This window comes from Pleurodeles waltl, chromosome 1_2, assembly GCF_031143425.1.
Source record: "Pleurodeles waltl isolate 20211129_DDA chromosome 1_2, aPleWal1.hap1.20221129, whole genome shotgun sequence".
In the NCBI taxonomy this organism is placed as follows: Eukaryota; Metazoa; Chordata; class Amphibia; order Caudata; family Salamandridae; genus Pleurodeles; species Pleurodeles waltl.
The window spans coordinates 594,744,565-594,770,403 of record NC_090437.1 but is presented as its reverse complement, the minus strand read 5'-3'; the positions used below and the strand labels follow the sequence as shown (position 1 = coordinate 594,770,403).

General features: G+C 40.2%; 1 protein-coding gene across 3 annotated transcripts; it reads right to left on the bottom strand.

Moving 5' to 3' along the window:
- Positions 1 to 590: 590 nt before the first annotated feature.
- Positions 591 to 25,839, bottom strand: NOCT (nocturnin). 3 transcript variants are annotated; one of them, XM_069242238.1, is made up of 3 exons: positions 25,544 to 25,839; positions 10,942 to 11,214; positions 591 to 7,173 (listed from the first exon to the last, which is right to left on the bottom strand). In XM_069242238.1, exons 1-3 carry the CDS (start codon positions 25,593 to 25,595, stop codon positions 6,338 to 6,340), a joined length of 1,161 nt encoding a protein of 386 aa, XP_069098339.1. In that variant the 5' UTR covers positions 25,596 to 25,839; the 3' UTR covers positions 591 to 6,337. The 3 variants fall into 3 exon arrangements, with proteins under 3 accessions (XP_069098339.1, XP_069098335.1, XP_069098338.1); XM_069242234.1 differs by lacking the exon at positions 25,544 to 25,839 and adding an exon at positions 25,260 to 25,538; XM_069242237.1 differs by lacking the exon at positions 25,544 to 25,839 and adding an exon at positions 25,278 to 25,537.

Sequence of the window (25,839 nt, the reverse complement as noted above, 5' to 3'; positions counted from 1 at the left end):
AAGTGGTGAATCCATGACTTTCAGGAGAGGAAAATTATTCATTCTAGATGTCTTATGCCACTGACAAGATGTCATTGTTTCAACCCTGCCATACGGGTCAGTGAGACATCATCAGAATACTAACAATTTACAAGTATCTGAGGAGAACACTGCAAAGAGTAGAACAAGAGATTCATTTAATTGATATAGGATTAAAAAAAACTGGAGCACATCGAAGTTTGTGCTGAGAAAGGAGGAAACACTTGTCTGTGCTGGTCTAACAAATATGATTGTGAAGTTACATGAAGCTGATTATTAATTATTTCCATATGATTAATTGCAATGTTCGAATTTTATTTTGCTACCTGGGTTCCACATGAGATTTTGGGTCACCTTATTGTATTAACTGTCTAACCCATACTGAAGGTGGAGAAGGGGCATCTGATGCAGACCAAAGTTAAAAAAAAAGAAAAAAAAAAAAAAAAAAAAAAAAAAAAAAAAAAAAAAAAAAAAAAGAATGTACTATCGAAATGTCACCCATTACAGTGTGAAATCAACATTTATACATCACTGACAAAACTACATCATATGAAACGAAAAAAAGACCCAAATCGAAGCTGAATAATTTATTTATCTCATTGCTATAGACATCTATGAGAACATTTTCTTACATAAATTACACTTAAGTTAAAGCATATAAATAATATAATGAAAATATTTTTTTTGGGAGAAACAAAATGTTAAGCAGACTTACACAAATGTAAACATACACATACATTCGTCGTGCACCTCTATCTGGAAAATACAACATATATATTACTTTTCATCAAAACATATAATTTGAGTACAGCCTAACTTTCAGAAACAAATCCTGAAGTCGGCAAGAAGTTCCACAGAAACTGAACAAAAAAAATATATTCTTTAGTGATCTGGTGAGGACTGTTATACAAGGCACAGAGCCTGTTGTGTTTCGGCCAATACTTGTAACTTGGTGCTCAAAGCCCTAAACAGTAGGCATTGGCTTAAAACCGATATAGTTTCAATAAAAACAGAAATAGCCACCTTTAAAGAAAATATCCCAAAAATGTTTTATTCATTAAAACATTGCAAGCTACCTTTTGTTTTACAACAGAAAGATTTGTTTTAATGGGGGGGAGGGACGACAGAACTGACAATTTATTTTGACATCTTTATGGATTCATCATGAAAACCGAAAATTGTTAGTGAATCCTAGCATTTAAATATCTAATGCAACCCTAGAACCTGCATCAAAGTACTTAATATGGAATTATAATAATAACTTGTTATAATGCTTTCAAAACATATGTAACAGATTAAAAGAACACTAAAAATTGTTTTTGGAAACCATTCATAATGAATCTTAACAATTAGAATTAAAGCCAAAGAAGGGATTTGGTAACTTTCAAAAACTGGTCCAATAATATGTATGGGGAGTTTGAATACACTTCATGCAACAAAATATGAATTACACTGAACTAAAAACTCAAGTGATTCACAGTTGGTAATACGGACATTCTGATAAAAAGCAGGCTAAAACAAACAAGACCAATAGCAGCCCTTTCTACAGTACTATTTTAACTGTTGACTGCAGTACAGAAAGTCAGACATTTCCAAATAAATGTTTATGTTAATATACTGATGAAAAGCACACCTCAACGGATATCGTACATTAATTGAATAGGGTATTCTTGCGAAACTATTCCAGCATGGGCTTCTAAAAAAAAAAAAAAAAAAAAAAAAAAAAAAAGATGGATGCAGTATGTTTGGAGTGTATACCAAATCCAAGCAAAATATCATGGAAAGCAGCAGTTAGTTCAACTTTATCATAAACAAATGTTAATATGTGTTTTCTGGGTCTCAATGACAAGAAGAATCATATGATCCCTCTGTGCCAAGCCAATTCCTTTTGAAGCAGGAAAAAGGCTGTGTCAGAGTCAAGAAGTGGAGTCATCTGAAGATACTCAGGCTGAGGAAATACTGTTAAAGCGAAGAACCAATCATGCCATTAAAAGGACCCTTAGAAAAATGAACCTAATCATCCAGGGAATAAAGGGCACAGATATTGGCCTCTCTGTGAAGAGAGACTGAAGGTCATGTTACCCAACTCAAATCATAATCTAAACAGGCAGCTGCAGGAGAACAGGACTAGCTCAATGAAGTGCCTTACAGATTTTTAGACAAAGGTTAGTGCTGCTGCCAGGGCCATGGCTTAGTTAAAGTGAGCCCTAGCATGAAAATACCCACCTGGAATAACTTACTTCATAAATACTCTGCCCTCAGCAAAGGACCAGACATGATACCAAAAGGCCATCATTCCAAGATCTTAGTCTTGCCCGAGTGTCACTAATATGCAAATGCGGCTAATGGCAACATGGAAATGCAGAAAGAAAAGTGGACTAGCACTTTGCTCAATTTGAACAGCATTTTGGAAGGATTCCAAAGTATGTCACAACTAGGATCTTCTACTGAAAACATTAATTGCTAATGGAAAGAGCACTAGGTTTAATAATTATTGCTTGTTAAGGATATAACCATTATTATTTTAAAAGGGTATATGTGCAAGACCTAGATGTTGGCTTACAAGACTTGCCAGCCCTTCTTTGTATTTCCTGTACAAACGTTGGTTTACTTAATACTGCTGCAGTCACTGCATCGCTTTTAAAATCACTGTCTAGTTAGAATTTAAAGAAAAAAACAACTATGTTCTATTTTGCCCAAAATAATCTATGCCATGCCAAATTTCTCTATGAAATATTAAGAGCTTGTATATCTCAATGGAGAAGTCTGAAAGAAGAAAAAAAAAAAAGTGTGGCCCGAGTGAAAGATCAGTCTGTTCGCTAATTTATTGGACATCAGTGGCAGCAGAAACATGCCCAGGAAACCACTGTTTCAGACTATTTAGGAGTAGCCCTTAAAACACCTCACTGAAGGCACGGATTTAACAACGTTTGTTTCTGTAACTGAGAAAAATGTAAGGGGGGGGTTAGCAGCAGACAGTGGAAAAAGAACGAAAGAAGACTTCTCCTTTATTCAAGTCCTTCAAAAGATGTCTGTTTGCAAGTTGCATCTTCCCGCTGATATTTTACTGACATACCAGTTAGACTGCAAGTTGACATTTGCCAGAGATATTGACCATTAATGAGAGATCAATACTTTGAACCCTCTCACCCGTTCCATGTCTCTAAACATAATTAATGTTTACAAGTATTCTGTTTGCAATATTAACATGTCTACCTACTCAAAGTCTGAATTCAAGGAAAATGTCTCTGTATCCAACGCCACAGAGAAACCCCCTGATGATTGGATACTAAACCTCAAAAGGGACATTTTTGTATGGAATAAAAAAAAAAGAAATGACAAAAAAAAAATAAAAAAATACGAAGGATATATTTAGTATATTTAGGCCTCTAATCTTTTTTGAAGATTTTTCATTACTTTTGTTTTTAAATAAAGTTATACATCTCATCACATCCTGAACAAGAACATCACTATAGGATTTCAGGCTGCGGGTCGGTCTCAAAGTGCCACTCCTGCTATGATGAGTGAGCTATAGGTAAGGGAGGGTGGGAAGGTTCGAGCCACTGAAATAAATCATCTATTGTGTGCACAAGAGTAGAATACTTTAGGGAGGCTAATGGCAGAACTATGGCAAACTTGGTAGGAGAGGGGAGTGGACCTAAGGAAAGTGGTATTGTAAGGCCTGCTAATCAGGGACTAAGGTATCATTGTCAAAAAGATGACTGTGGCAGGTGCGCACTCTACCATGAGAAGGGCGCATCGTCTGGTCCAGACTCCGTGATACAGTCCTCTAGGCGAAGCCTTTTATAGGCTGAAGAAATTGGTTGATACAGTGAGTCAGACAGTGTGTCCAAATATCTCTTTGATGGAGCCAGAGAAGACAAGAAAAAAAGGAATTCCTGAATTCTTTTTTTCGGGGAGGGGGGGGGAGGGGCCGCAAACATACGCCACCTCAAAAGACTAGCCACCAGGTATTTACCTCATCACCCATGTATGGATTATTATTTAACTTCTATTAGAAATCGTTAAATTACCTACACTATAGTCAGTTGGAGTGGGGCAGTGCATGATCGCTCAAACAGCAGTCTTAACAGCATGTGAGAATGTGACAGTAAGACACTCAAAATTAGGAAAAGGAGGAAGGTTTCCTTCATTGGTATAAATAGCAGGATAGTTACAAAAATACGATTAACCTAAAAATACATTAATTGGCCCCAGACAAAGAAAATATTTTAGCTAATAAAGACTAGTGGGCTGCCGTTTTAATGACTAGGCTGGCTCATTTCTCACACTGTGAAGGCGTGACACAGATCAAGAAATATATCCCAGAGGTTTAAGAATAGAAGCTGCCTTCAGGACTAGGTGTGTGTAGAGGAAAGATCCATGTACACCTGTGCTCCACCCAAGCAAAGAGGAAGGGTGGGGAAGTTCTATGTGGAAAATAGGTGGGACCCACTATGACTGACAGTTGACCAACATCAAAGAAAATACTATGATAGCGAAGCACAGCCTTCTAATTTAAGAGTTACATCACTATAGATTCTATAAGTCCTGCATCATTGGAGCAATTAGGGCATATATCCAGGTCTTCTTTTAAGCCTACAATCCAATTGCAAAAAAAGATTTACATTTCCCAATTTCATGTAACTTATTAGCATGACAAAGTTAGCAAATGTTCAGGTAAACTTACTTCATACTGGCAAGTACAAAATCTGCTTTCTGGAGAAGGTGTGCAGATAGGATAGCACATAAAATGTGACTAATAATGACAAAACAGCTTGTTTTGATAGGCTGCAAACCACGCACCCCTCTCCTCAGCGAGCCTGCTTACTGCATTGAAAAGCAAAGACTTACTATATTCTCCGTGAGCAGAAGCACCTACAAGGACAGAAACGCAACTCTGTTTTTCTAAGATTACCTCTTAATAGGTGGTTAATGAAGAACCTCTTAATTACTTTGACCAGCTTTCATGAAAGAGGCACCTTGTTTCAGATATGCCATTTTCAGAAGTTTAACGCACATGTATGGTCTTAGGTCACCATATATCTTTAGTTTATATTTTCAAGTGGCAGAAATCAGATTCATGCAGCCTACATATTTTGCAAATGCAAAATTGTTCAAAGGCACCTGCTTGGAAAGACTGATTTTGAATACCAACGTTTGCCAACTTATGCATGCTCACTATTATTTTTCGACCCATCTTTGCTGCCAGAAAATGGAACAAGGGAACAGTGGCACAAATGTTGAGCAAACTGAAAAACGAATTAAAACAAGTGTGTCAGAACAAAGATTATTTTCTATGAATATTTCTTAATAGAAAAATTAAATGATATATACATAAGCCTAAACTATTACCTAATTATATTGAGAAATATTAACGTTAAACTTTCTTCACTCAAATTAAATACTTAATTGCATTCTGTAAACGTGTAGACATTTAAAAGGTTTGTTTTCTTTACATTACGCTTTTCAAAGACAAGACCCAAATGTGGTGAAAATATACACATGGGAATCGGATACATGGATCGCAGCAGTAAAATAGATTTTAGAAACCGTTACTGTACTCTGACTGCCCCTTCACTTGCCACCAACTTCTGTCCAATACAAACGGTTTATATAGACAGGCTTGCAGTATCAGTCTACTCAAGGATTTACTAGATCATGTAATGGGGGAGACCTGGTGAACTAAAATCCTGATCAGTGGATGGAAACAGGTATGCAGAAGATAATTCTAAAGAGAATCCTGCGAAGTAGGGGAAAGAGTGGAAAACTAGTATTCATGATGGTAATCGCACTGTTTTTACGTCACCCTGACTAGCCAACCCCTGATAAAATCTTATATAAATTGTGTGCATTAAAGCTGTATGAAGTTTGTCGCAGGTTGGCCTTCTGTGGAGTAAGCACAGCTTTGTCTCAGAAGTTCTGAAATCTGTCTCCAGTCACATACAATGACAAGACAGAAAACAGACCATTTCAATGCATGGTGTTATCTTTTGATTGTTTACGACAATGCAGTAGTTTTCAAAGTCTTTAGAATGGAAATCTTCTCACAATTTTTTTTTTAAAAATGGCTCCAAATTGACAAACAAATACCAGGTCATATAGAATGGCCCTAAATAAACAAGTATTGCGGTGATCGTGTTTTAGTGTTCTACAAAAGTCAGCAATCTATTAGCAGGATCAGATCATGTACAGCAGGCCTCAAACACTGGCAAATGTATCGAGTGTAAAACCGTTATTTTGCACAGGCCCCACTTTGCCGAAGCCCCATCAGCAGGGCGAAAAAATAAATAAATAGTAAAGTAAAAGTCGGTCCACGTTAGAGAAGTATGTTGGGTACGTCACTAAATATGAAGTCACACACTAAAGAAATGTGATCTGAGGGATAGTTAAATGAGGGCAACCTATTGGGTCCAATTTGCTCTTCAGTTGGCATTCCTAAAGCAGCAACAACATTTAAGGCATTCTGGGAGTACCATATATAATCCAATGTGTGGCAACTCTCCCCAGAAGGGCGGATCTTCCATGATGTGTATGGAGGCTCAGACTGCCCATCATGGCTCAGAAGCTTATATGCACTGTTCAGATTCAGGCTCGAAGAAGCAAAGTGCTTGTACACGTCTTCCGTGGGCTCTGCATTAAAGTCTCCACAGACTACAAGAGGAATATTTGCTCCTTGGGTGATATCCTGCAGGTTTTGGAGTAAGTTTGAGCCCTGAGCTGAACGGAATCTCTCCCAGCCTGTCCGAGCTTTTAAGTGAGTGACTGCGATGCAAAGTAACCTGCCAGTTTCATTGCACTGCAGTGTTTCAGCTATGGCCACTTGGTTCGTTTTCAGGGAACGAGCAGTCAAACGGATGTTGTTGCTACTAACAAGCTGAAAGCGATCTTTGAGAAAGAACAAAGCACAACCATCTGGTCCATTATTGTGTTGAACATCCAGACAGGGTGACCACGGCTTTGGTAGGAACGTGCATTGGTAGCCCATCCTGCTGAGAACTGGCTGGAAGGTATCAAAGTAATGGTCCACTTCTTGCAGGCAAAGGATGTCTGGCCGATACGTGACAATTTCCTCAAGGATTAGATATTTTCTTTCTTCCCATTTGAGAGCTTCCATGGGACACTTTATGAAATTGTCTGTGCCTTCACCAAGAGCTAAATGAAAAAACAAAAAGATAGTAAAACATGTTTTTCAAACACGTATCTAAACTTTCTCATATATGCATACAATGGTACAGTGATTCTTCTGGTAAAGAGAAAGCAAAGCAAAATAACGACGGAACAGGATTACAAAAAATAAAAAAAAATAGAGTAAAATTATTTGTGATCAATAATGTGTTTTCACTGCAGATGGTTATCTGGTGTAGTGGTCTCCTCTTATGCTAAGACCCTTGAACCTTTACCATGCCGCACAGGTTTGCAGTATCTTGCTGGTGCCCTATAGTACCCACAGGCCGAAACGTAAATGCCACCCCTCGGTACTCCGATATTTTTTTAACCACACTGGGATGCAGAAAGGATGTCGAACATGAGGGAAAGCAGTCTGAGAAAGAACTTGCAGAGGAGAAACACTATCAAAAACCAACATTAACAAATGTATGCATATTTTCGTTTTAGTAGTTACTACTGAATCTGCAAATTCCAGGTCTTTTGAAAGACTTCACTGGCACTAACCAACACATTTGCATCAAGGAATCCGAGATAAAAATTAAAACAGTAGGGAAATGATCTACACCATTATACATGAGTCTTTCACAAATCCATGCAAAGAATAGTAAGTAGCCACCTGTCAGACCTCTGGCAAATACACAGCAGTCCAAACTAACCACAGAAAAGTAGTTGGTGCTAATCTCCTTTCTCCTGTTAGGACACACATCATCGTGCTTCCAGGAGGTGTTTTATCAGCTGCATAGTCACACTACTTTATAGAAGTAACAATTCAGTACACGTGTATCTTCTTAGTTACCGATTTGTCAATTAGACGATCCTTGCAAGACACCCAATGCTGTTCAGTTCATTCTGCACTTATGCCTCCTTCAATTTAATAACGGAGCTTTTTGGGAATCAGACTGTGCAAACTCTTCTTCAACAGCCTAATGGGTTTGAAGAAATCTGGCACCCGTGTGCGCTAGTTAAAATAAAAATCTGTTAGAGCTTCAACCAGAAAATATGTTTTACCTCATAAGGTTATGTTATCAAATGATAACAGTAGAACGTAAGTAAGAAGACAATGCTCATTATTCTTATTAGACACTGATTAACTATGCCGTTCAAACAAGAGGCCTAACTTGGATCCCAAGTTATTAAGCCACTTCATAAAAATAGACAGAGCCACCAAGCAGTTATACAAGAGACATTTGCAGCATCTACTTAGACAGTTTTATTGCCCACTACAACCGATGACAAAGCTGACAACCTGTTAAAAGGAGATTGTCACACTAGTGACGTCTGTTGGCATTGTTACTTTGTACTACAGCCCTTCCCCCCCCTTTGCAAAACTGAGAAATCTTCAAAGATCATCATCTATTACCTTAGTCTATCTGGAACCAAAGTTGATTATTTAAGTCTGGTAATCAGCCTACTATCCTTTTGCAAGGAAGCTGAAAATCACCAGTAGTTTTAAGACTTTAACTTGGCTGAGATGATCAGTACGTTATACAGGGTTGTTAGATTCTTCCTTTCATTCAAAATTCTTAAATATTTTGATAACTGTCCACTGTATACAGTAATGATGATGCTATCAGCCAAATAGAATATCCTGATAAAAATTGTTATTATAATTCTGAATAAAGTGTGCCACTTTATGAAGACTGAGAGGGGCCCATCACAAGTACTCTTGTTGCATGCAGGCCCTGCATAACCCATGCATTACCCATTAGTTTAGCCCCTTTCCTACCAGAATCCTTTCCTATATCCAAGTACAGTAAATACTAACTTAAGGGATTGTTAGATGGTCTGAGGAGATACGGATTTCCTACCTAGCCCTGATCCAGTTTTTCATTAGTGAGCATTTAGTTAAAAACCCGATACATCATTATGTGGACATAATATCCAAAAGTACCCAAAACTGGTGATCCTTAAGTGCCTCCCACTTGTAATGAAACATGGTGTGGGCAGGAAAAACCCCAATTTGAAGCATTGGGTCCAGAATGAAGCAACCCTCAGAAACAAGCCACTCAAATGAGCAAAATGATTGTTTCCTGTGGTAGCTAGACTACCTTCAACATCTATACAAGTCTTAGCCTCAGGGACCTCAACTATATTCCTGAACAGAAAAAAAAAACAGATGTCCACTGAAAGATCTTAGACGCTAAACCAACCAAACCTTGTGCGGATCAATTACTGAGAAGAAACTAGCAACTAGATGCACAGCTTTACGATGGACTTCAACTAGGTATGTGGTGGAGGAAGGGACTTTTTTTTTGAGGGGGGGGAAATAGAATTTTGGAAAAGAATGGATATACGAACATTCTATTAAGGAGAACGCAACAAGACAACATAAAAAAAGGTATCAAGAAAAGACCCTCACGAGTCTTAGTAAAACAGTAAAGTAAAAGGATCTGCCCTCAGCTAGTTGATAACACATTGATGTTTGCAGGGTTGGTGTGTAAGAAGGGGAACAGCGGAGCTAGGTCCCTTTGCTAAACTAAAAGCAACAACATGCACTGTATCAATCCCAACCACTCTGACTTGAGGAAAGGCCAGAACTACAGAGTAAAAAGGAAGTAGCCATTCAAGAATGAGAAAGAAGAACATTGTGTATATATATATATATATTTGAAAAACAAAAAGGCTCAGAAAAGGCACCGCGCTCCAATTACCGGTGCTACTGCTGAGGCGAGCCAACGCATAACAATGTTATTAATCAAAAATTAGCAGTGCACTCCATCACTTTTTGAACTCGAAAAAGACCAGACGGTCGAAACGCGTCGTTCGTTTTATTTTTCCAGCTTGAACTTGAAATAAACGTGAGAATTATCACCCCTAATGGAGTGCACTGCTAATTTTTGATTAATAATATATATACATATACATATATATATATATATATACACATACACATACACACACACACACACACATACACACCCTCATTTCATGCAAATGTTTTTTTTATGAAATCAAGCCAATAAATCACATCTCAGAAATAAAATTGTACAACACAAACTAAGAAAACACGAGAAGAAAGTGCAAAAGCAGTGAATGTTTTCTTAAAGACACACTGTTTTTGAGATGTTCAACTATCCCAGAGCCACACATTTATACATTATATTGGATGTACCTGAGGGCCCAGAAAGGACTAATTTAATACACACCTAGAAGAAAAGGACGGACTTGACAACCACCAGCGAGGTGCAGTGATGACATTTTTGGGAGGGCTCAGCTGTCTTTAAATGTGCAAGCACAGACATTACAAAAATGCAACTTCAAAAAGTGATGTCTCCATAGTGCCTGTACCAGAAAAACTGATCTAGACACCAATTATGGCAGAAACTGTAAATTGCCACTAAACATGTAGTTTATGACAAAACGGGCTCTCCTTAACCCTTCATGCGACCATGTTTGGTGTCATCAGTGCTTCTTGAAGCAAGGAATAGACCACATACAGTTTTTTTATGACTAACCAGCCTCAGGTCAGGACATCTTCAAACTCTGAAAGAGTACAAGGAATTGTGAAAAAATATATATCTGAAGGAGTTTTAACAAGAGAAACAGTGATGGTGGTCAGATAACACAGTGTCAGCAGTCTGCCGTTCGTTCAATAGGGTGTGTTTAAAATGTGAAAGGCCAGTGATTAGCGGTTTACAATTCTAAACTCTGATACAAAATATCGATTTTTAAGGTCCTTTCCCTATTTCTTTGGTCCAGCATAATCATCGCAAATGCGAAATACTCAGACCAAAGGTTTTAAATACAGCATACCTTGTGCTAGAATGTTCCACTGCATGACCCGAATGGTATGCTGGTCACTACTTGAGAGGCTCCTCAGATTCACAAAATTCCTCTGTAGTCGTGCAGGTCTTGCTTTCAGAACTTCATGACATTCATCAAGGAGATCCTTTGGATCGATTGGATCAAGTTCATCCTCATCCTCTGGATTCTCTAAGACCTCCTGGGGTTGGGGAACAGCACTGCTGCTGAGTGTTTTGGAAAGAGCGCTATAGAGCCTGCTTGTGCTGTTTCCCATCGAACACGCTGAGGAGGAAAGAGAAGGCAAGGTTAAACTGAGCCAAGCAAACTCTGGGTTGTTTCACAAGCAATAATTCACACCTCTCTGTGGCGTCATCTGTAACAATACTGTATGGTTTGATGTGATATAGATTCTTAACTGGGCCCCTGATCGATTTTATGTAAGTTAGGATTTAGTCCAACAGCAGATGCAGCAGGCGTGGCCTGTCCTTTAGGGCGGAGGAGCCACGCCCCCCCACCCTTTGACCCTCATGAAGAGTGCCGGTCAGGCTGAACAAAGGTCAGCCTGACAAGACACTCTTCATGTTCAGGTCAGGCAGCCAGGAGCGATACATGTGCGATTTGCCCGAGCTGAACTTTGCTGGGCTGAAGATGTCACAGCTCCTGTGGGCAGGACCTCCTCAGCTCAGCAAAGGTGCCTCGAGGCCCTCCCCCGGGTGACGAGAGAAGCATCACCCATTGACTTCGACCTGTGCGCTTCAGGTTTAAGCCCTGAAGCGCTCAGGGCGAGTGTCAATCAGTGACACCTCGTCACAGAGTGGGGTGGAATCAGCAGTCTCACTGGGGTATCCCACTCTGTGACGAAGTTGGGACTGCTGCCTTCCCTCATTGGCCGATCTAAGGTCAGCCAGTGAGGAAAGGCAGCAGTCCAACCCTCCTGGGACCTCTGAGGCTTAAGGTAAGAGTGTGAGTGTGAGTGTGTGTGTGTGTGTGTGTGAGATCTTTTTAAATGAATGTTTGGTGCGTGCGTGTTGATGAGTGTGTGCGTGCGTGTGTGAAAGAATGTGTAAGTGTGCTTCAGCCGGCCCCCCCCTCCCTCCTAAAACTGCCGGCCGCCACGGAGATGCAGATCTTTAAATGCATTCTATCATTCGTACAAAAAATGGACAATGGTGCACAATTACTTAATTTCAAAGAAGATACATAAAAAAGTAATAAGAATAAAACGTACATATTTTAATTAGCAATTTAATTTAGTGCAGAGGCCCACATAATACTGGTTACGTTTTATTGCTCCTCTCTGCTGTACTTGACATTGCTTAAGAATATGATTTAAGCACAATGAATCATAAAAGGCCCCACTCGTTTTCAGATAATTTTAACCAGTTTAGCTACCTATTAAAAGCAAATAACAAAGCAAGTGTCTGGATATATTGCAGATTTCACATAACACGGAAAAAGGCCCAAGCACTACAGCAAGTTCTTCTTAAAAAAAATAAATAAATAACACAAGGGGGTAATTTCTTTATCAATTATTGTGTGGTAGTGACCGTAATTTAATATCGACTCCGAAAATTAGGTAGGTTTCGCTATCGGAGTTGGAGCCTTAAATATTATCCGTTTCCCAAAAATTAGCCCTACGAACATAAAATTTCACATGGAGCTAAGAGTTATCAACGCTTCAAAATTTTGTGGCAATGGAAAAAAAAAAAACACGCTGCTCACATGAATCGTGCTGACATTGTGCGCACACCTCAGAAAAGACTGCATCTTTTTTAATTAATTTATGTATGGGGGGATAAAAACAGCGATGCTAAAATCTCCATAGAGCAAAATCAGCATTTTCTAAAATATATTTTCCTCAATATCCCAAACCAGAGCAGTGGTCCCCAGCACCAGATTGGACTAGGTCCAGGATATAATGGAGTGTAATAGCTGCAAGTAATTTAACAAATTAATGTGTGGTTGATAAAGAATAATGTATTTACTGCTGATAAAAGTTTGAAGAGCGATTCTAATCATGAAATAAGAATAACATGTAATCGTTCAGATCATGCAATAGCAGTTTCCAGTCCAGAAAATAATAAAAGTAGCCAGTTTGTGTATAGCACGCCTCATAACCTCGAGGTCAGTCCCTGTCTGGAGTGGCCGCAGAGCAGAGGGGCTACTGGGACACACTGATGGTGGCTAAGGCAGTTTGCCACGGGTGTCTGCCCTGCTATGGTTCTGCAAACTGAGCCCACGGAACCCTTAACTTTTAGGGTAGCAAGGGTAAGAGGGCCAACGGCTTTTTATTGAACCAGTTTGGGGGCGGGGGCAGGAGCTAAAAACTAAGTCAATCAACAGACACATTAACACTGTTCACCCAAGTGCTCATCTTGTAAAAGCAAACAAGGCATTTGAATTTCACAAATAAAATGGCACAGGGTTCAATAGGGCTCCCAGTTACAGGAACGTACTCTTCTTTACGATCTTTAGTGAGGTGCTACACCCCTTCCGATACCCTCTCCCCAATACAGGAATTCCAACATCTACAGCACCAGATGTATACCATGACCCTAGGCAATGATTAGGAAATAAGCGATTCACTCCAAAGCACCCAACCACACATGCATGCATAAATCAGTTCAAATAGCTTTCACCAATTAAGAGCTCACCCAGGCAAAATGTTAACGTTTATCTGCCAAAGTTCTCTGCTTTCACAGTCAGGGTCCGCTTTTACCGGCTCAGTGGAGATGCAGTTCTGGTGTTGCTCGCAGGCGCGTTCAGAGTTCCTGTGACAGTGGCTCTGTAACTGTGGGGGCCTGCACAGAAGCCCTCACGCCGAACATGAACATGAGCCACTGGGCTGAAGTAGTGCAGCAGCCCCTTACAGATGCACTCGTCTTCATCACAGCAGAAGGGCACTTAAACACAGCCTGTGCAGCTTGTGGGGTGTCTAGTAGTAGTGGCCTCCAGGCTGGTCAGGGCATCCACTTTGGTGACAACGAGAGGTATTTCGCTCATATACTGCAGTACCAGTCTCCTGAGCACAGTGCAGGATGATGGATGGCACAATGGATAATAGCTAAAAGCATTGGTGCATTTCACAGCAGAACAACTCAGGGACACTGGAGGATCCCTGCAAATCACGTGTTGCTCCTCACTTTTCTCTCTTTTGGCAGGCAGCTTCGTCTAGGTATTCCTCACGTTGGAACATGCTGGACTTCTCATCTTGGTCAATCTTTCCTCCAGGCAGGTTCAGGCAAACGCTTTCTAGCTCTCAGCAGGCAAGTCTCCGGGCATACCCTCAGCTCTTCTAGCAAAAAGAGGGCAGATTGTGGGTGCTAACCCCTCAACTCTGGGAGAATGGCAGTTATGCAGCTTCCAGCCCAGGCCATACAGTAGTCCTTAAAGCACTCTGCAGAGCACTCCCTTCCATAGTCCGGAAGTGCTCGGAGCTGGAACAAAAATAGACTGTTTGGACCCAACATTTACACACATTTTCCAGCTCATTAATGCGAATCTCCTGCCTAAGGTTTCAGAACCTGTTTGGGTTGGGGCTCTTAAATGTAGTTTTCTATTGCTTCTCAAACCCAGCTAGCAGGTACCAATATTACTGGCTCCAAGCAGGAATACCCAAGTATGAGATCTCAGCACCTGACTGTCAATAAGACGTCCCGAAACAGTAATCTGGGTTAGACAAAATGTCAGGATCTGCCTAGAAAATTCCTCACATTGCATAACAAAAAAAGCAGTCTGACCGTTTACCACAATCAGACCAAATGCAAGTGCTCAGGAATAAACATTTTGCAGCCCTACGTTAACGGGTACTTCATTGACTTTCTAAGGGTATCCTTGTTTTCATCTTGCCTGACTTTAGTGTCTGTGTATCTGTATAACAGTCACAAATGGTGGCAATACACTTCCATTATTTGGAAGATATACACCTCCCCCCCACCCAAACCCATCTTATACCATGCTCATCCAGAGACCATTCAAAATGTATCACACTAGTTCTAGGAAACATGATGTCTCACACACACACCCAACTAACATACATCTGCTTCACATCTACTGCACATGCATGCAGAGGTGTAGCATGATCAGGAAGATTAAGTAGGTGTGAGTTTCTGAACAATCACTCTGGGATATCACGGCAAGATACATATATCAGAAGGAGGGCATGAGGGAGCTTAAAGGGCAAAGAAAAGGGAGAGCAGTGCAGATTGTTCAGGAAACTTAAAACACACTATTTTGTAAAATAACCAACATGTTTCAGAACTTCAAAACAGAAGAGAGAGAGTGTTTGTATGATCTTGTCTGTCAGTGCATGTAAAAATACCAGGTGAAATCCAACAGACACCTCACTGTACCCAAATATTTAAAAGAGAATACATTTAATAGTAGGGTAAACCACACCAAACACCCCAAAGCTACACCGCTGCATAAATGTACTAGGCATATAGAATGTCAGTGCAGGGTCAGGAGCTCACATGAAAGTGGAACTTTACATGCGAGGGGTCAGGAGACTATGCTCTTTCGCCTGACCCACAGGAAGCAGTCTGTCCATACTAAAGATTCACAAAAACTCAGAATGCTGCCACCACAAATGTATGTGACTTAACCAGAGCATTTACAGTAGTTCTATTCCTCCCTTTGAGGGCATGCTTGTTACTCTTCCCCCACCCATGTGCATCGTAAAATAGATTCTGGACCTTGCGCTACCATTGACAGTTCTGGGATCGGGCGCACACACACTAGATTAGCATGATTCCAAGGCTAAGAAAAAGAAAAAAAAAAAGCCAAGACTCCAGTTTAACATGCAGTCAGACACTTGGATGAGGGGTACACGGCTGTTTACCATGCAGAGGAAGGTTCTTATCCCAACACGTCAAATTGCAGTTTAAATGCTATCCCTTAAGTGTCACACTGACACCTGTGACAATGAAGCCTTCTCAATACAGGGATGGAGAGATGACCTTTATCTTGCACCACCAATGATGACAGAAGATCGAACTACAAACTTGGCTGGTGATTTACTAGCTGGAATGTAGTCTGTTTTCAACAGGAAACAGAAAATCCAGATATCTTAGAACTGCTAGTCATTCTCAGTAATTATGCATTAGAAACCTTTGTGTACTGAAGACACTGTTTGGACTGATTATCTGGTTTCGATTAGCAGCACATAGAAGCAAAAAAAAAGGGGTACCTAGTAGGGACTATTGATGGCTATAAAAGTAACACCCAATGTGCCAGATGTTATTGACCACAGTACACTTAAGAATATAAAGCTTTGATTAGCTTGATCAAAAATATCTGAGGTCTCTTGAAACAAACAGATGAACCACTATTTTAAGCCTGATAAATTATTGGACGAAATTATGCTTCAGGCAATTAGGGTAATTAGAGTAATTGTAGACAAAAAGTATCCGAATGACCTGGTAATCTGCTCTCGCAATTGTAACCTATTTTGTAAACCATATGGGCGTCAGGGCTCATGTCCAACCGCAAGATGATTACTAGCTTATTATGGAACCTAAGATGGGTGCATGTAAGAGTGACAGTTGAGGAACAATAGGTTTACAATCTGCATATGTTAGTAACCTAACATTTAAACTAGTGTTGACCTTTTTGTACCTCCAACCTAAGACTAGTGAGATGGACAAATACATCACAAAGTATCTAATAATATTAATAGCCAACTCATTGTGCTTGCCCTTTAAGATTCTTCGCCATGAAGTAAAATAGATATAATCTTCTTTACTTGTGCTCCAAGCATGGGTGCACAGGCCAGTTCAATATTTAATGTGCAAATGTTTCAGTCAAAATATTAGGGACGTTTTGTTTCTACTTCTTTCATGTGCAGTTTGCAATTAATGCTGGATGGATAGGCACCCTCAAGTAAGAGGGAATGTCTCAGTTTCTAGTTTTCCCATTGATTACTAGGATCTAGCCAGTCCCCCATCTTCTATAAACCATTATCATGGCTTTCTCGACATTAAACTGTCTGACTGGATGTAGAGGTGTGGTCAACAGTTTTGATTACTAATTAGTATCATCTGCAAATACAAGAATTAGAGAACAAACCTAATTTTTGAGGAAATTAGTTATTTTAATGTGTATAGCTTGTACAGGGAGGAAATGATTTTGAATCAAGTATGCATCTGCTTAAAAACCATTTACAATAGCCATATGTCTGTTGTCCGGGATTGACTGAGTGCTAATAAATATAAAACAAGGCCCAGACAGTTTAACATAACTAGTACATTACTATCCACTTTAATCGAAAACTACAGAGTAAACGGATGTAAGAGTAATACACATTTTTTCCAGTTATAAGCTTTCCCTGGACTTTTAGGTTTTTCACTTCAAAGTGGGAAGAGGTGTGGTAATTCCTGCAGTCAGGATGCATTGAAAGTCACTTGGTGTCAGAAGGGTAATTACGCTTGACAAATAGGCAACTAGACAGATTACCCCATCCATGAGGAAAAAACTAAAAGTGCAGGGAAATAACCTTGGACACAATATAATGCAAGTATTACTCTTCATATTTATGTATTTTGCACGCACAGAATTAGAAAAGGGATCCATGAGTCCTGATGAAATCCGGAGACCCTTTGGGCTGTATGTAGATGGCTGAAACATGTTCACTGCAGGAATTTCGGAACCACTGTAGACCATACCATATTGAATGCTGTCTTATTGTTTAATCTTAACAGGGGACCTGAAAAGAAAGGTCCTTTGGGGTATTCTTAAGTAATGTTTTAAAATTCTCCAGTCCGAATATTAATAACGCCTATGTTTATGCAACAGCTCCCAAATTCTGGTGAGCCGAGATAAATGACAGTTTTATCGGGGGAAAAACCTGTGATTAAGCATGCCACAAAAGTGAGTGAGGGTTCGCCTCCAAACAATCTTGGCTTTGTAATTAGTCTTACAGTACACACATTAGGATAATTTAACTCTGCCATAGTTTTTGAGGACAACAGTTTAGAACGGGAGGATATATTGATGAGAACCCCCCCCCTTTTGACCTCTAGCACCATCTGGTATTCATAAAGTTAATGCATAGTAGGTTCCTTTGAGCTGCTTGGAGATAAGAGCAACTGGGCAGATAATGGGATATCATGAGAGGAGCCAGGCTTCTCCGTATGAGGGGGAAGGGAGGGCTGCTGCACTAAAAATGTGAAGGTGAGACATTCGACAGTCATATCTGGCAACTTATATACAGTTCGAGGTGCTCACGAAAAACCTGGGCTGACTGTAGGTTTAGGTATTTCAAAAACAAGTATGCAACATTAATGAACAGAGAGCAAACGGATGGTGTTTTTTGGCTATATTTCTTATTTTTCTGCTTTTCCAATTCGGTTCAGCTTATATTCTGTCAACCTTTATTGCACTTGTGATTTAGACTATTGATCACCAGGTTTACTTCCCTGCAGTGTTTATTATATTAAAGTACTATATTTGACCAGTGGAACCTCGGCAATAACAAGAAATGTTATCCTGATTAGTGGGACTGTGAGAAATGCACAGCAACAGTAGTGACGATTACAGCCCATGAGAGCAGGCTGACTGTTCCAACACTGCTGATGCAACTCGAGATTAGTGTTTCATACAGAGCACAGGATCTCAATGCCGCCTTTGGATACTTATCCTTTTCATCACTTTCTGGGGATGTGAACGACAGGGGTGCCTCTCTTCAAACACTACCACTTGTATTTGTGTTTTTATCAATTACGTTTTGTTCAAGAATATGTAAATAAAATAAAAATTGTTTGAGGAGTGGTCCTGTGCACTATTAATTGTTGGAAACTTCAAGCATTATGACTTTCCCATAAGAATCTCGGTTCTTTGTAACACTCCATGTTAATGGAAATTTGTGCCCTTTTTGGCCTTCCTGTCTATAACCTTTAGCTGCCAAATTTGTCAGAGTCAGGGGAAGCGATAGATCGACAGGGGTCCCATCTGACTAGTGCCTACCTCGGGAGTCCTGCACAACTAAGGCCATTGAAGAAAGAAGGTACTTCGCATAAATTGTATTTTCATTATGAATTCTTTAATCCTCGGTATTGCATAACCAACAGGGTGGACACAGAGCAGCAACTGTCCCAGTTTCAAAGCCCCCCATTCCACCCCCATCCTTCTCAACACGGGCTTAAGACAACACATCATCCCCTTTTCAATAATGAAACAAGATTACCATACAAATTCAAATTTCTCACTACATATCTAGAATAATAAAACATACATCTTTTGTACTTATCTAATGAAAACTTTATACAATATCTTCTTTCATGTATTCTTTAAAGCTTACACTGCATATTCTTGTAACCAACCTGGTCTCTTTCTTGCTCTTGAAAATCTCCTACAACACAAGTCTTTACTAGGTTCCGATTCATTTGCTTTGTCCATTTCTGGGGTTGATCCCACTCTATTTTGTATGGCTAATCTTTTTTTATTACACCATTTACCATCATCTAATTTGACCACACACCTCTTTACACATACCACTTTCTTGAGACTAGAACATTTGTAATTTCCTTTGGCAATTATTCCTGGTAATCTGACACAAACCCAATCACCTTCCACTACTTTCATGCAGCTTCCTTCCTTTGCTGCCACATATTTACTCTGTGCACTCTCTCATCTTTTCAACACATTCATTTTCCTATCCTTTGATACCTCCAAGTCATTCATCCAAGGACTATCAAATTTGTTTGCCGCCTCCCTTCCCTTGAGTAAAGCAAAAGGTGACATTCCTGTAACATTAGGAGTAGTGCGTAAAGCCCAAATCAATTCTTCCAGTTCCTTTTTCCATTCCAAGCCGTTCACCAATGATAGTTGTATGTTATCCTTTATCACACTGTTGTACGTCTCCACCAATTCATTGCTCCTAGGATGATATAGAGAAGTAGTTACATGCTTCACACCCCATTTACCCATAAACTCGTTAGACGTGAATTGCACCCCATTGTCCGTGACTATTTCAGATGGAACACCTTCCCTCATGAATAAATTATGCAAAAATATCATTACTTCCTCAGTTTTTGCAGTCTTAACCAGCTTTACCTCTATCCAGCGAGAATAATAGTCCATTAATCTAATACCAAACCTATGACTATTATTCAGCATATTCATTGGTCCAATAACGTCCATGCCTAATTTATACCAAGTTTTATCCGGCACAGATACTGCTTCTACCGGACTGGGCACCGTAACTTGGGACTTGTCACTCAACGCACAAGACACACACTCTCTGGCCCAATGTTCTGTGTCTCTGTCCATGCCCCGCAACCAAAAAGTCTCCCTAATCCTTCTTTTCATTGCACTCATTCCAACATGGCCTTAATGAGCTAAACTCAACACTTTACAGCGTATCGCTTATGACACTACTAACAAATCTGCTTGTCTCAAAACACCTTCAGCCAAACTTAATTCCTGAACAATTTCCTTATGTACTTTCATCTCATCATCCACCTTAACCTTAGGCCACCCACCACTTAACCACCCAATCAATTCTTGCAACACCTTGCGTGTTTCACAGCTTCTTTCCATTCTCCTTTCTGCACACACTCCTTTTCATCTAACATAGTACAAGCTACAACAGAGAAATCATCATCCACTTCTTCTGTATCTGCCCTCATCGGAAGATGTGACAAACAGTCTGCAAAAATATTTCTAGCTCCAGTAATGTATTCTAACCCGAATCGAAATTCTTGCAATCTATAATGCCATTTGGCAATTCTTGGAGTCGCTTCAGAAACCCCTTTAGTTGACAATAAATGGATCAATGACTTGTGATCTATTCGCACAACAAACTCTGTGCCCCATAAATATTTCCTGAAACACTCCCCACCTACAAGCCAAAGCTTCCCATTCTATGACCGGATACGTAGATTCTGCTCCTCTCAAAGCCCGAGAAGCAAATGCCACCACTTCATCTTTGCCATTCCTGGATTGAATCAATACAGCTCCTAAACCAAATTGACTTGCATCAGTCACTACAATGCTCTGATACCTTGTATCAAATGGTTTCAAAGAAACGGTTTCTGCAACTTCATGGTTTATCATATTGAATCCATTATGTTTCTCCTTTGTCCATTCAAACTTGACATTATTCTTTAACAACATTCGCATTTCTTTCCTACGTTCAGCACACCTTAGAATAAAACGTGCAGAAAATTCCAACATCCCAAAAAATAACCGCAATTGATCATTATTTTGGGGTGCAGGAAAATCTTTTATGGCCTTTATTAGACTCTCCTTTGGTTCTACTCCCTTATCCGATAACTTGTGTCCCAAATATTTCACACTTTTCACTCCAAAATGACATTTGCTTGCTTCCAATGTGACTCCTTTTTCCTTCAAAATCATCAACACCATGTTCTTTTTGATTTACTCCCCACACTAATATATCATCTTGAAATCATCTTACTCTTTCAATGCCTTTAAACATCACTTCCATCACCCTTTGGAACACAGGAGAGGCTGAAGCCAAACCAAATTGCATACGTTTAAATCTGTATTCTCCATTTGGTGTGACAAAGGATGTTAAATGGCACAAATTTTTATGTAACACTATTTGATGATAAACTGATGACAAGTCAAGAGTTGTAAACACTTTTGCTCCCTTTAAATTGGACAACATTTCTGTAATGTTAGTTAAAGGATGCCTATCAACCCGTATCCTTTCATTCAGGTCTCTCAGGTCAATACACATCCTTAACATTCCGGTGGACTTCCTTGCCAATACCACTGGAGATAACCACTCAGAACCTTCTATTGGTTCTATGATGTTTTGATCACACAACCTTTGTAATTCCTTTGCTAATTATTCTCTCATCACAATTGGTACATGTCTAAGTTGGTGAACAACAGGTTCTACTCCCGATTTCAATTGTATGCTATGGCTAAATCCTTTTATTTTACCTAAAGTGTTGTTAAACACCTCCGAAAATTTCCCTGTCCAAGCACAATTCTTTAATGACACAGAGCTCACTATATCCTTATGTAGTATCACTTGTTCAGGACTGTTCGGATGCTAAACAATTTCCAATTTCCTTTGATCCAAGCAACCTAATAAATTCCCTGCACTGTGTGCCATGTACACCATCGTTGCTTTCTGTTTGCCTTTAAAATTCAAGTTAGCATCAAATTCACATACTTCAATCGGCTTGTCACCATATGCTATTGGCTTCACCTTAGACGTCCTTAATTTCTTGTTCTGTATCTTGCTCCATTCATCCAAACTGACTAATGTAAACAGAGAGCCAGAGTTTGCCATCATATCATATTTGATCCCATTGATCTCAATGGAACAGAGGGGTTTCCTAAAAGGAATTTCCGTCACTATTGCAACATTTTGTTTTTTCTTCTCCTCATTTTCCTCTACTAAAAATACAACACTGTCTTCATGTGAGTCACTTAGATTCCTGCATGTACCGCCTTCTACTACATTGACTGATTTGACATTTTTTGTGTCTTTTACCCAGTTACCTTTACATACTTTAATAAAATGCTCTTTTTTCTTGCATTTATTGCACCATTTATCTAGCGCCGGACACCATTGAGAGTTTCCTAAATGTCTTTTGCTGCCACAGCGATAACACTCAAATGGTTTTCTTCTATTTTCACTAGATGTTGCTATCTTCTTATCTACTTGCTTGCTATTGTATTGCAATTCCAAACTCTGTACTTTACTTTCATACTCATCTGCTTCATAAATGTAGTTGTTGATTCAATACCGCTGGCAATTTCTATTGCTTTTTCTAACGTGAGATTATCTATTGTCATAATTTTTTCCTGAATCTTAGTATTAGATTTTTCCACCACTTGGACACGAATTACTTTCTCTTCAAATGTCTTAAAATCACATGTTGAAGCCAACATCCTTAAGTCACTTGCAATATTTTCTATTGACCAATCTGGCATTTGTTGTCTCCTGTAAAATTTATGTTGCTCCATAATGAGATTCTTTTTTCTTCTTGAAACGTGCATCTAATGCTTTCATAGCTGACTTATAGTCCTCAATTTCATCATCCTCACCAGCAACAAGTACTTGTGGCAACTGTTTTAACACTTTTTTCCCCTTGATTTTCAAAGAACGTTGAAACAATGCACATTTCTTCTTTTGAGTGAATACTTCACCCTTAATCGCGTCTAAATATGCTTCAAATCCTTCCTTCCATTGTTCCCACTCAATGGGAGGTAAACCTGGCGATGCTAAAAATGGGACTGGTGGCATTACTGATTGCTGCATTGTGATTTTACTAAATGCGAAGAGTATATGTACTGCACACTGTGAATTGACCCAAATCCACTTACTGATGGTATGATGAAATTCAAAAATCTGCATTTTACTGTTTGATCAAACCGGATAGATACACCTCACCACGGAGCAACTGACCCTATGCGCAAATCGTCGTTATTTACAATTAAATTTGATTTGTGTGCAAATCACCATTTTATTAATTCTTAGGTAATCCGCTTTTAAAGTTCTGGTGTGAGCATCACCGAAATGCGCGTTGGTGAGCACGACTCATTCTCTTTCAGCTGTTCATGCCAGCGTGTACGTTGCTATGGAAATACCAGTTGTACACGTTGCCACCACAACTGCATTTCATGCATTATCAACGTAGACTAAACGTGCCGTATCAATCACCGACAGTATGTCGTCCGAGTCATCAGACCCATGCTTGAGGTGCGTCACATGCTAGGTCTTGCGCTCAGGGCTCCCAAACCCAACAGTGCCTCAGATTTCTCTGACTTAAAAAAAAATAAAAATAAATGATAAGAACTTTGACCACCTTTTAATGCTTCTCTTCAGTGCTCTACCAGTGCCGCTCATCTGTGAGCGGAAGCATAGGCATCGGGAATTTTTCATATGCATGGAACCGATAAAGTAAAAGTGGCGAGAAAACGTACACACCACCCTGTTGCAGTGTGGACGGGTTCCGCACGGTTCTCCACTCAACACCAAATGAAGAAAGAAGGTACTTCACATAAAATGTATTTTCACTAAGAATTCTTTAATCCTCAGTATCGCATAACCAACAGTTTAAAAGCCCCCCATTCCACACCTAACCTTCTACATTCCATTCTCAACTTGAGAATACAAAGCCATGCAGTGCTAAATCGTAACTACAAGTTATTTTCACCAGTTTGTGCTAGAGAGGAGGGGTAAGGTGCGTGACTTATGACAGCCCTCTTCACCTTTATGCCGATATATCCTGACATATGCTATATCAAAGGTGGGTTTAAGTTGGTAACTGAGGTCACTGCCTGAGTGACATCACAACACCTCTTTAAGAAGTCCTCTGGCAGGAAAAGATTAAGCCCATTCTCTGAAATGCGCGGAGGTAACCAGCTTAGGCTGGCACGACACTCCATGTGATAAGGACACCTTGTTTACAGTCCTGGGCTTTACAAAAATTAGTTAATTTTGACATAACTGATGTACCCACCCAGAGGGAAAAATCGTATAAACTTCATGTCATCATAAATGCAATAAAACATTTTTTTTTTTTTTTAAACTCAAACCAGTTGTCACTATTTCGATTACCAAAGTACCTGAAATCAGTCAAGCGCTTCAAAACGAGTTCATGTTCTGGAAACAGAAATCACAGTATTTAACTTCACTTGAAGAGGAAACATCGTGACAATTTCCTAACACTTTATAAGGGTGTTCTTATTGGAAGAGCCTCTACCACAAATACTGCAACATCGGTTTCCGACTTCTCAACGGAAGCAGCGTCTGTCGCTTACGGGCAAGATCTGACAAGAAGAGGTTCAACTCTCAACATAATTATTTCTCAACATAATTATTTCTATAAAAGGTAGTTTTACTTAAGTATTTACATTGCCCAAACACATTGTACTTCACAACCTCCTGACCTAATATGGCATCAGGTCATTTAGTCAGCAAAGCGTTGCCAGAGAGCGAAATGGAAAACGCGAGTCAAGTTATAGTTACACTTCTCCTACAGCAACAGAGCACATTAGGCGCATCAACTGGCACCATCGTGCATTCAACACATTCATGCTCCTTATGACACCACCTGCTAATGACATCATATTCTATCAGGTCAACCCCCAATTTGTAGGTGTCTTGAGTAAATGATTTCAATTTACAGCACTGAATGACAGCCCCTTTAAAAGTGGTCTCGTGTGATCAAGACAGGGACATGGCCTAAACCATATACACCGTGGCATGGTCATCGGGCATATCGTGTTTAGCTGCAAGACTCCAGGACTGGGTCCAGGCGTTAAACACAAACATAGGTCCTTCACGGGGACAAACACTCAGTGAACGCCACCCTCCCCCGCACAATCCACCGGTCACTCACTTGCTCTGGAAACGGTACCTCGGGTGACTGCTCTACCCGCTGACGGCGGGGGCCGCGGAGAGCAGCTCCGCCCGCGTCTCCTTCCTCCGCTGCTGCTTTCCGTGGCCGCCGAGGGGCCACAGCGCCAGCGCAGAGGGGAGCAGATCAATGCCGAGCAGAAGCTACGGGCTACGCTAGGCCCCTGATACATGGCGCGCCGCCGGGCCTGCCGGGGGCTCAAGGCACGCAAGGCGTCGAAAGGCAGATTTCGAAGGTTACTGAGCTCAGACTGTACTGCAACCTACCAGCCGGCTCAGGGCTCCCCACCTCCGCTCTGACATCACCGGGCGAATCCATCTCCAGCAGCCTTCAGCCACGAGAGCGAGGCAGCAGTTTGTATCATCCCGACCTGTAGTTCTGAAGTGAATATGCACTCAGTTTCGCGTAGTTAACGCTTTACTCTTCCTGTGAGGGGCCACAGTTGTGTAAAACTCGCCCACCCCTTCTAGCGCGAGATGGAACGGCCCGCGTGAGGGTTTCCCTGGAAAGAGAGGAGGGAGGCCGGGTGCGGCTATAACAGAATGCAGTGACGCCAACCATC